Raw genomic sequence first — 12,035 nt, 5'->3', positions numbered from 1 at the left:
CCCCCCCCCCCCACGACTGAGAGTGAGAGAGAAAAAAACACAAAAAAAAAACCTTAAGTCATCATCTAATCAAGGATTTGTGCCTAATTGTTACATTTTATACGAGACACTGAAGCAGAGTGCTTACTTGTGTGGAACAAATCTGTTTGGGAGTTGCTTTTGTATGAGCAATGTTTTATGTAGCTTGGCATTCCCTTCTCAAAGGTACAGTCTTACATGTATACCGGAGCCCATACGGTGGGGATACAGAACCCTGTGGTGCTTTTGGCCACCGCAGGCCCCACTGTGCTCTGGTTCTGTAGGCTTGAGTCCGTCTTTAAGCTTGCAGACCAGCAGATCTCTTAGAACTCTGGTGAAACGTTTGTGGTTCCCATCGACGCTGAGATTTTCCTTTCTCCAAACACTCTGCAGATTTTATTTTATTTTTTTCTTTGGTCACCAGACCTGACAGGATTCTCACCGTTTCACTGGTCACTGTGCTGTCAGCTGGGGTTCACCCGCAGCTCATGAAGCCACTCGAGAGGTGTGTGTGTGGCGACACTGTTGTTGGGCACATTACTACGAAACACACCTCCCCTAGGTTGCTGCCGTTCCCTCTGGTAGAGCCTGCTGTCACCAGCTCATGGCATCTTCGCCTCTGCATATTCCGCCTTGTTTCCTGTTTTACTTGCTCTGGTTTAAGCCCCCGGCGATCCTCTGACGCCCCTGGCAGTGTGGGACTTAACTGCCCCTTATCTCAGATCCCACCCCCTCCCAGCGTCTCGGAGGTACCGCTCGACAACCGTGGCCCGTTGGCCGCAGGAAATGAGGATCCTCGCAGACTGGCAGAGAGGCGTGGTGTATGTGTGTGTGTGTGTGTGTGTGTGTGTGTGTGTGTGTGTGTGAGGTGTTTGTTTGTTTTTTATTATATATATATTTTTTTTATAAAACTAATTGTCTTTTGTTTTAGGTTCTCTTGTCCTTTCCCAAAATGTGTAACACCAAGACAAATTGTTTCAGTTGAAGTCAAAAAAGCATTTCCTGAAAAGGGTTTTTAAAAAAACAAAACAGAAAACAAAACACAAGTTACCCGCTCTTATTGGTTGTTGTTGCCAAAAGACAGAATCCTCATTCATATGTCCACCTCACACATGCATAAAAGATATTATTTCAACTTGAACATGAGTATATACATATAAATATATATATATACATATACATATAAATATATATATATATTTTTGTTAGTATATACGTTGTAGATTTTTAAAATGAAAATATCACTATTAGTTTCAAATGTAGAATATATTGTGCAGGTGAGAGAAGGAACACAGGTATGATGAGCTGAGAGGAAAAGTACACGTTCAGAATGGCCCAAGATTGTCTGCATAATTTTCACTTCAGACCCATTCAACTGCGTCGCACTGCTCCAACTTGTGGCGACCGCTTGTATATGTAACATTAATTCTCCTGTCATAAGCGAAAGATTGACTTAATTCTAATGTTTGAGAGTGCGTGGAGGCCTGTTATGTCAAAGCTTTTTTTTGTTGTTGTTGTTATTGATAGTTGAAATTCTTTCCTTTCATTAGGGAAGGTGGGTGACACAGTATACCACTGTCTGTAATTACAGTTCCCTTCATATTGAAATGTTGGTATGGAATGACAGTTAGAGCAGGTGTAAAGGAACTGGCGTCCAACTTTGTTCCAGTTTTGACTAAGACATTATGCAACTGGTTTTGAATGTACTTTCAAATATATTTAATACTCTTATTTGCTCCACACTAAGTTACTGCCAGTTCAGTTGGTATTAATTTTCACATTTTGCAATATCTGTCAATTTCTAATCTACAAAAAAGGAAAAACCTGTTTGTGTGTGCGCGCGTGTGTGTGTGTGATGGGTGGTTTGATGTATGTAAGATAATACAGTATTATTTCCTAATAGATATGCTGACTGGCCGTGTCCATAATGGACATGCATCATCATCAAGTACAAATATTTGTTTTCAGAAAGATTGTTGTAATGCATATCAATTACTGGGGATAAAAACACATAATTGACCTTTTGAACATTGTCAATGTGGCCTTCTCACTCTCGAGACTTTATTTTGAGAGTGGTGCCTTATCAGTGCCTGAGTTTATTTTTCTTGTGATATATATTTTTCCTTTAAACTGTCCTTGAATTGCTTAAAGTAAAGGTACGCATATGAAGTCACTCAACTGACTTTCTTTTTCTGGGGAAAAAATGAACCAACCTTTACAGAAAGGTGTACATTAATTTGTGTTTTGGCAGTAATCTAAGGATTCTTGCTGGACTGATCTTTTCGCTTGCTTTTTCCTGGTCTTATACTTATGACACCGTTTGTTTCTGAAGATATTCTGCTGTCTGTTTGCAGGTCCCTGTAAAGCTAAAGCACACCACAATATAGGTGAAGGAGCTTCCATTTTGAGGAGTGTTTTGAACACTAGACTGTTAGCAGTATTTTTTCACAACAGCAAAATGGGGCCCATTCATAAACATTTCTCAGAGAGGTCTGATAGTAAAGTTTTCTCCACCCCCTCACGTTTTTGTTCATCCCCCCCCCCCCCCTTTTTTTTAATTTTATTTTTTATTTTTTTGTTCTCTTCAGACAGACAACTGACTAACATTCTAGCCCAATACATTCTGGCAACATTGGCTCAGAAAAACAACCACTGTTTCTCATGTAAAGCCCAGTCAGTTTTGAGATTTTGTTTTTGTTTGTATGTGTTGTTTTTTGTTTACTGGTCCAGTCATACAAATGGGATGCATTAGAGCTCAGTGGAGAGAGACAACATTAGAGAATGAAGTTATTCAGTCTAGCTTTGAAGCTGCATTTTGGGATAAGTAATGATTTGTCTTTTCTTGAATCGGTTTATATGATTCAGGCCATTGTACTGTTTTCCCACAAACCTCAGTTCAAGGGTCTGCAGATGTGTATAAACATGCAGCTTTGAAGACTTTTGATGTTCTATGAGCAGTGTTTCAGACCTTTTGCAAATTCAGCATTAATATTACGTAAGCTATTTACCTATTTGGAGCAAAACAATACTGCCCAACTTCTCCATCTCAAAACACCACCTTACACGCCCTGACTTTCAGTAGGGACATGAACAATACTGCTGTTGTCTTCAGAGTGCCTCCTGGTGCGTGCGCGTGTGTATGTGTGTGTGTGTGTATTTTTGGTCTCCCTTATTTCAGTCTTTGTTTTTATAAATATATATAAAGTAGTTATTGAGATCCTGTCCTGTATATAACAGTAAAGTAGCAATAAATGTGCCATTTTTAACAGAATTATACATTTTTCAATGTCTGGCTTTGAATCTTGTATACCTTGAAAAGAGTTAAATAAATAAAAAAAACATTGTAATAAAACTTACTTTTTAAATAATTACTTATCACACCAAAGGGATAGTTTTAGTATTTAAAGTTTCAATTACTGACTATCAGAAACTCGAAATGTTCTATTGCCACTACACAAAAGGTCTGTTGAAACCATAGGAATCACGTCATCTAATATAAATGCTTAATTATAAAACCATACGCATAAAAAACAAAGGTTATTTTGAAAGTGCGCGTGGTATATCACAGTTGCCATAGTGTTGTAGGAAATCATATGAACAGACGGTTACATGAAATATTTTTGTGTAAGAATGTACATTTTGTAACTAGATAAAGCCGCGGCTCAATGCATTTTCGAATAGGCGATCTCGCAGACAGCTTGGGGTCCTTCACCAGGCGTTCTATTTGTGTCTGAGGTACAAAACGAAGGCAGGGACAACAGGAAAAAAATGTTTCCCAAACTGTTTGGTCCGAAATACGCTTCTTTGGCCAAATCATGGTAAATTAAGATGGCTATCTAGCTAACTATTTGGCATTAAAAGAAACTGTTTATTGCATCTGGTTAAACGCCAAATAATGAAATCCAGTGCACTCTTGCGTCGCTCGACGTTTAGTACGATTTATAAAGAAGTTAATCCCGATGTGTCTCATTTACTTGGTTTACAAGATATGGGTTCTTTATTAACTATATACTGAGGTTGGAAGTTAATATTCACTCAAAAGGGTAATGAGAAGGTTGCACGGTGGTTTTAACTGCATCCTCTCCCCTAATCTCCAAGGCTCCCATCTCTAGCTGGATGGAGTGCGGCAGGACTGGTCGGAGTGATCCATTTCACAGATTGGCGTCGAATCCTGGATTATGTGCCTTACATTAATGGCAAATTCAAGAAGGACGAGTAATTTGTGTAGTTTGAAAATGTGATTACTGATTAGTTGGTGTGTATTACATAAATGACGTCTATGTTCGAAATGGCCTACTACATACTACTCAGGTACTGATTGCACCCAATTAGTATGCCATATGCAATATGTAACCAAAATAAAAGTTAATTGCGCAAAAAGATCGTAGAATAGCATACTACTCCGGCCACATTGCAGTATGCGACCAGAGCCGTCCTCCTGTATCCCGTCATGCAACAGTGGCGGGAAACGTCTCGCGAGAGGGTGAAACTTTGAGAAGTTCACGTGACCTCCTAATATGGTAGTACATGATACTATACCGCGTACTACTACGAGGAGCAGTATGTAGTATGTAGTAGGCTATTTTGAGCGTAGATGACCATTTCAAGATTCTTCTAAATTTAAAATCTCGCCTGTATCTGTCCAAGAAGACAGTCAAGTTTTTTTATTGTAGAAATGTGTACCACATAATGGTTCTTGTTCGAATTGCGTGCTCATTTGCTCAATTTCATTTTAGGTTAACAGGATTCACTCTCAGCTTTGGCCCCGACATTTTAAAAAGAAATAGTGAATATTTTAATGAAACTGAACATGCTCCAAGAAAGAACCGGACCATTACAGAAAATCTGCACGCTGAGAAATCCGGCTGGCTTTGCACGCTCGCAACAAAAAAGACTATGACTATGCTTTTGTAAGTGGAGAATACTTCTAAGTGGAGAAGAAATGGTGCCTGGTTTGGCCAAAACTTTGTGCATGGATGTGGGCCTATTAATGCAGCCATATGCTTGAGCAGTGTAATCATGCAACACATTTGGATAATCTATGAAACTTACTGCATGTAGAATATGGAATGGCCAGTTACTTGATTTCATACACCTGAACTCTATAATTTGGAGGGAATCCACATACTTCCAACCGTGTATTTCTTTGCAGTTGTCCAAAATGCGATGTTTCTCTGAAAATCTTATGTACATCACTGCAATTCTAACTGCAATCTTTAACTACACTATACTATACTGCAGCCATTCACGTGGAATCCTCTTCAGATTATTTATATATATATATATATATATATATATATATATATATATATATATATATATATATATATATATATATACATACTATATATATATATATATATATATATATATATATATATATATATATATATATATATATATATATATATTCATTCATTGGATAAATATACAGTGTTTTGTTTTTAATCACACAATGTTTCTACTTGTGCTTGGTTTTGGACACATAATTCCAAACAAAAAAATAGCTGTATGCAATGCAATCTTTACATCTCGAGCTGCAATAAATGATGCAAATAAAGCCGAAATCTTACAGTATCATGCGTATGTTGTAGCCTTGCGTTGCGCGAGCTCGGCTTGCCTGAAGTGCCTGTCTGCGTTGCGCGAGCTCGGCTGCCTGTCTGCGCAGGGCTGCGACCTGCGAACCGACCTCTGGGTGGAGAGTTGAAGGTGCTGGGTTTGTTTTCGCCATGGCCAAGTCTATCTGAACCTGTGCAGTGTGCAAGAGCATATTTGACCGAATGCAGTTGCGTTTGTTATCGAGGTGAATAAATATTTATTTCAGCAATAACCTTGTGACCCAAGACGTTGTAGACAGACGATTTTAATGTAAACTGTTTAAGCATGACTCCCCCACAACCTCCGGTCAAATGTGGTATTTTACTCTATAACAAATATTGAACTTTAGTGCACGTTTACATTAGTGCTTGGGGTTTAGGGTTATATCTAATATATCTAATATATATATATATATATATATATATATACGATACAAGTTTGGCAACTCGTGCTTAGTCAGAAAGTGTTTATAATTCAACAAATCATCATTTATTGTTCTCCTTTTGTATTTTGGTTTAATTCACTCTCTTTTCAACAGTTGTGTGTGACCAGACCGATACAGTGCAGTAGACCACAAAAACACAGTAAATTATATGCTTTGTCAAACCAGGGGATGTTAATCGGTAAAGTATAGTGAAAACCAGTTTGATTTTTGGCTATTCAAAAAAAAGAGCCGTTTGCTGCTCAAAGCAAATAAATGTAGGAGGGGATGGAGCTTGTGTTGGCTGGTTGGCCCTGTGTGTTTGGTGAGGAGTGTTTCATTCCCCCTGTAGGGCGCATTATGTCTTTCATTTGTCTCATTGAGGGGGAGGGGAGTGAGAGGAGAGAAGGGGGGATTTAACATTCACAACGAGACACCCAAATAGAATGCAAGATGGAGAAAAACGAGTAAGTACCAATTTAGACCCGCGTTTAAACACGTTTACGGCTCTAAATCCTATTTTTTATATATGCTAACAAGAGTTTACGGTCCGGGTCGACGTTCGTTGTTCGTTTGAGCAGTCGTAACGTTGACCAGATCCGTGTTCTTGTGCACAAATGTTGGGCAGATAATGCTTTGAGCAGGACTGTTTCGGTCGGCGGAGAGCTAGCGGGCTAGCAGGCAGGCTAGCTTCATTACTGCCGAGATAAACGAGCCGAACAGGCGACATGTCCAGCGTGTGTGGTACCGGTTCGGGCTGCGCGGCTCGGCCCGTTTTAGCTCCAGATAAATGGCAGACACCCTTTTGTGAGCTGGCTAGCCCCATGATAGCCCTGACATAGCGTTGAATATTTCAGTATTTTTTTTGTAGCCTGACTTTCTTTACCGCAGAAACGTTAAAAAACGACACGTTATTTGCCCTTGCATTGAATTGCATAATGTTATCGTGCTCCGTGCTAAAAAAACGTGCAGCATTTGCGATCCACTAACCTTTTAGATTAGTTTTTACATGGTGTAGAACCAGTCGTCAACTTTACCTGTGGCGTTTAGTTCGTTTTACACTGTAAACCAGTCCGCCACTGATTTAAACATTGAGATTGAATCGGTAAATAACATAATTGTGTGGATTTCAGCTCCGGAACCAACGTCGGAACCGGCTTCTGCAGAGCTGAGGTTCATAGCCCGTCTGCACTAGATCTGCCGTAAATGTCACTGTGTTTCCCTGGCGGATGTATCCTTCAGTGCCCTGGCGAGCCACGCGGGTGGTGAGGCCGGGTCACGGCGGAGGGATTCGCGTAGCGACAAAGAGCTGAAGTGAGGGCGCGCGCGCGCGGGCGCGCGGATGAGACGCGCTTCGGAGCTGCAGCTGTGCTGTATAAACGCTCCATTTTTAATAAAGAATAGACGAAAAGAGATAATAACTTCGCCACATCAGTGGATAGCTTCCCGGAAATCATGGAGAGGAAAAGGTGGGAGTGCTCGGCCCTCCCAAAGGGCTGGAAAAGGGAAGAAGTGACCAGAAAGTCGGGTTTGTCTGCGGGGAAAAGCGATGTCTATTATTTTAGGTACTGAGCGAGCAGGGCTGGTTTGCTGCAGTGGCCCAACGCCATTCTGGTACCAGCACCAGTCTGAATACAGGGTGGAGCAGACTGGACTATTTTGAGGGTTCTGGGATAGACCAACAATGATGCATAATCGCAGATGCTTAAAGAAGCATCAACGAGTGAGCCAAAATCCTGTATCAGTATTATTTCATTTAGACGTCTAAAATAGACCATGTGCATCTATGTTTCATCTTTGAAGGCCCGTGTGAAATGCCCACCAGCAGCACAGTTTGGCCAAAAACAGAAATAGATGCGCCTGTTCTTTTTTTTTTTTAGCAGAGGTGAGGAAGAGGAGGAAGAGCAGAGGCGCGAGAGAGGGGAGGCGGGTCGTTTGTTTAGTTTGTGGTAGGATATTTTATGTTTAACTTAATTTTGCACGCCTTGCAAGCTTGAATACGCACCAAAAAGATCGACCAAATTTTGCATGACACCTTCACGTCTTCAGTCATACCGATTAGTATGTGAAATCTGCATCGAACCAAAGCCAACGGTCAAGTCTTAAAAGACATGTTTGAAGGGCTCGTTAATGGACCCATGCTTTGACACAACTGGTGGAAGAGGGTTGTCTTTGTTGAGGGAGAGAGAGAGAGACCTGCCGTCTGTCGGCCGCCACAGCTGCAGGGATCAATCTGAGAAACCAACAATATAGCTATTATATTCAGCTTCGCACTTGAACGTTAGACAACTTGTCTTAAAATGACAGATGCAACCCACGATCCTTTGCTAACAGGCAGACAGGAAAACGTGGATAAAAGTGTTTTATAGATTAAAAATTTTTTTTACACAGTAATAACTTTGCAGGCCAGCAGCAGAAGTTTCAGCGGGCTGGCTTGTATTACAGTTATGTTTAGCAACGATATTGCAGATACTGGTCAAGGGAAAAACAAAACACATTACATCATTTCATAATGTTTAGTGGTGCACCGATACTTCATAGATATCAGTATTGGATCGATATCTGACAGAAAGACTTGTATTTTAAATCTGTTTCTGTAGTCTCTTTCTACAGTGCCATATCAGTGAGACTGAAATGGACTAGTTAAAATCAAGGTACCTTACTGGTGTAGAGCTCTGTAGGTAGGCTACAGTACTTTTAGACTTTAGTAATAATAGTAAAAATACGCACAATTATAGCAAAAACTATGATCTATATGACACTTCATAGATCCAGTTAAGAAAAATAAGGAAGGTGGCCAGGTTGTGTGAGTACAGCATCAATATTTCACCAGTACTGCAAAAGATCCTTCACAAATGGTATGGATGCATCACTAACACTCATTACTAACATTACTGCCAGTGTCCATGCTCTCGGTGGATGTGTGTGTGACTGTAGGCATGGTCTGAATATGCTTGCCCAGATCGGCTGGACTAACTAGGCAGCGATCACTGCATGTCATGGTTTGCCATTTTCCATTTGTCGCTGATCCAACAGCACGGCGGCCCCATGCGTTCGTGCTGTGTTGCGTGTCTTTGTGCAGAAGCTTTGCGCTCGCCGCGAGTCGTTCTATTGGTGCGCGAGCGTCATTGTGTGGGGCCTCCTCGTAAGAACCCTCCTGTCTTTCACCGTTCCAGCCCCACTGGAAAGAAGTTTCGCAGCAAGCCCCAGCTGGCACGTTACCTTGGCAACTCCATGGATCTCAGCTCCTTTGATTTCCGCACAGGCAAGATGCTCATGAGCAAACTGAACAAGAACAGGCAGAGACTTCGCTATGACAACAACAGTCAGACCAAGGTGATGGCGGCTGGACCCCTGGCTCAGCGACGAGTGTTTTTAATATTCACATATTAGAGGATCAAAGAATACGCGTTATAAGTCGCGTCAAGATTATTCACGTTTAATATGAAAGTTATACGAAATGCTTTACTGTTCTGAGTATTTGAATGTTTACATTATTCAAATAGTTCATTTTCCCAAATGAGAAATATACTGGATGTATCAAATATAAAAATATATCTTAAAGGCCATGTGAGTAAGACTAGCCTTCAATCACTCTGCACTACAGGGAAAACCAGACCTGAACACGTCTCTCCCAGTCCGGCAAACGGCCTCCATATTTAAGCAGCCTGTCACGAAAGTCACCAACCACCCCAGCAACAAAGTCAAAACGGACCCACAGAAGGCTGTGGACCAGCCGAGACAGGTACGCCTCTATGAAGCTAATTTTATACAACACTACACAGGCTATGCCTAAAATTAAATAAAGCATCCTGACTTACTTTCATTGCCCTATATGTTCTTTGGCATAATTTCTTCTTTTTGGGTTTCACTTGTTACTTGCAGCTGTTTTGGGAAAAGAAGCTGAGTGGCCTTAATGCTTATGACATCGCTGAGGAGCTGGTAAAAACCATGGACCTTCCTAAAGGTTTACAGGGTACGACGAGCCCAGAGCCCCCTATTGTTGACCTGCAGACCTGTTCAGTTCTTCAGCCTTCCTGAAGGGCGCACTGTGGCACTAGCCTAACGCCCGAATGCGAATGTAAGTTTACACTAGAAATGGAGAGACCCGTGTCTAATGGTTTCTGCCCCTCCCCCAGCAGGTGTTGGTCCCGGGTGCACAGATAAGACTCTGCTGTCGGCGATCGCTAGCGCCCTGCACACAAGCTCCGCCCCCATCACTGGCCAGCTGTCTGCCGCTGTGGAAAAGAACCCCGGGGTGTGGCTCAACACGGCCCAGCCCCTCTGCAAAGCTTTCATCGTCACGGATGAGGACATCAGGTGTGTGTTGTAACTGAACACAGTGCGGGGGGGTTTGTGGTGCACGTTTGAAGTTGCGTAATATGAACAGACAATAGCAATGAAGCTTGAGGTCAAATGTTGATGCGGTGTCTCCTGCTTGTGCTGAACCGTGTGTGTCGTCTGATGTTCCGGGCTGGTCCAGGAAACAGGAGGAGCTGGTCTACAACGTGAGGAAGCGTCTGGAAGAGGCCCTCATGGCGGACATGCTCGCCCACGTAGAGGAGGAGGCCGGTGGTGGGGAGGGGCTCAAGGACGAGGGCAACTGCCATGACGACAAGGACGACGTATAGCGAAGGCGAGCTTTGACCTGTGACAGCATTTGGCATTTGCTTTAGTTCAGAACGACCTCCCACGATGCTTTGCGGCACAAATACATCATCTCTTTCATTTTGGGGTGCTTGAACGGTTGCTCTCTTCTCTTTCTCAGGTGGGCACATGGGTCTTGAGCTACCTGCATACATACAGTCACAGAACCAGGACCAGAACTCCCCACTCCCAACAGATCAGCTCAACACTTTCACCAGGACGCTCTAGTTCTCTGTGGGACACTAATCCAAGACCCACTGGTTGGGATTGCTATCCAAGACTGTCAGTTCAATTTTAAGCTTAACCTTTGGAGGGGGGTTTTGTATGTTTTTACTGTCTATAAGAACAAAAATGTTTATAGGTTCCAGATTCGAGAGTGGCACTTCCATACGTTACGAGAGTGTGTGGGATTGAAACGGGAGTGACGTGACAATCAGGTCAAACTTTAATCCTCCAGTCAGTGAAGGTGAAGAGATGTACAATGGAGAATGATCTAGTCCTTTAAAGATGCAGTCATCTATGGTTGATATACAGAGATGTGAAGGAAGGATGAGACCCTATATGAAGCACTGCTAACAGAGCTGTACAAAAGGCTTGTGGAGTTATGGGGGCAAATGGGCTTTGCCTTCATGCTTATTTCTTTCGTATTCTGCTCAAAGGAGATCCTTAATTGTGACTAGTCTAGGGCAGCAGAATCTAAGGAGTGCAAATTCCTAGGAGTTTTGCACAAACCAACTCATAAAAGACTTTAGAAACACTGAGGGGTGCAGTTAGGGGCGGGGCTTGTTACCATGTCCTTTATATTAAAATAACTCGATGTGAAAGATTGATTGAAAGACCTTAAAAAATGTTCAGCATTCTACATGGAAAAAAAGGTTTCAAATTTGATTCACATGTATCTTAAACTGCCACAAAGGTATTTGTAGCTTTTTATGTTTTCCATACTGTATAGTCATTGATAAAATTGTTAAAAACAAAAAAAAAAAAGGTTATCTTGGGCACAAATCTATAGAGATAAAACAACTTCATTTGTATTTCATCAGTTCATGATGCTTATTGAAATGACTAATGTTCTTTTATATGCTGTTTACACCGACCGCTCTAAACCACATTCACAGAGTTTAAAATCTGGACTGGTATCAAAAATGTGAATGGTGATTTCATGTTCTGTGTCTTTATTTTTCTTTAAATGGACGCACATTGCCAGTTGGAAGCACACATTTGCTTTTGTGAAAAGATGTTAACTCTGTGCAGTTGAAACATCTGGGACTTCAGTACATTTGGGCTGCTCGGTTTACGTTGACGTTTTGCAGAGTAAAGTGTTTCTGTATGTTTGACGTGGGCCCGGTTC

The 12,035-nt window shown here is 41.6% G+C and overlaps 2 protein-coding genes across 19 annotated transcripts; both read left to right on the top strand.

Annotated features, from left to right (window-relative positions):
* The first annotated feature begins 3,734 nt into the window (after window positions 1-3,734).
* LOC143528375 (cytochrome b-c1 complex subunit 10-like) lies at window positions 3,735-5,282 on the top strand. Of its 3 annotated transcripts, none has more exons than XM_077024092.1 (3): window positions 3,735-3,836; window positions 4,117-4,255; window positions 4,755-5,282. In XM_077024092.1, exons 1-2 carry the CDS (start codon window positions 3,787-3,789, stop codon window positions 4,235-4,237), a joined length of 171 nt encoding a protein of 56 aa, XP_076880207.1. In that variant the 5' UTR covers window positions 3,735-3,786; the 3' UTR covers window positions 4,238-4,255; window positions 4,755-5,282. The 3 variants fall into 3 exon arrangements, with proteins under 3 accessions (XP_076880207.1, XP_076880205.1, XP_076880206.1); XM_077024090.1 differs by having other exon boundaries at window positions 4,117-4,273; XM_077024091.1 differs by lacking the exon at window positions 4,755-5,282 and having other exon boundaries at window positions 4,117-4,294.
* A 1,065-nt stretch (window positions 5,283-6,347) lies between these two features.
* mbd3b (methyl-CpG binding domain protein 3b) lies at window positions 6,348-12,026 on the top strand. Of its 16 annotated transcripts, none has more exons than XM_077024465.1 (9): window positions 7,287-7,506; window positions 7,921-7,986; window positions 8,807-8,843; window positions 9,214-9,373; window positions 9,645-9,782; window positions 9,923-10,013; window positions 10,177-10,357; window positions 10,521-10,673; window positions 10,806-12,026. In XM_077024465.1, exons 1-8 carry the CDS (start codon window positions 7,380-7,382, stop codon window positions 10,666-10,668), a joined length of 948 nt encoding a protein of 315 aa, XP_076880580.1. In that variant the 5' UTR covers window positions 7,287-7,379; the 3' UTR covers window positions 10,669-10,673; window positions 10,806-12,026. The 16 variants fall into 16 exon arrangements, with proteins under 16 accessions (XP_076880593.1, XP_076880591.1, XP_076880586.1 ...); XM_077024463.1 differs by having other exon boundaries at window positions 7,918-7,986; XM_077024464.1 differs by having other exon boundaries at window positions 7,299-7,506; window positions 7,918-7,986; window positions 10,180-10,357.
* Window positions 12,027-12,035: the final 9 nt, after the last annotated feature.

Source organism: Brachyhypopomus gauderio, chromosome 12 (assembly GCF_052324685.1).
Source record: "Brachyhypopomus gauderio isolate BG-103 chromosome 12, BGAUD_0.2, whole genome shotgun sequence".
NCBI classification, from domain to species: domain Eukaryota; kingdom Metazoa; phylum Chordata; class Actinopteri; order Gymnotiformes; family Hypopomidae; genus Brachyhypopomus; species Brachyhypopomus gauderio.
This window is presented reverse-complemented; position numbering and strand designations above follow the sequence as displayed.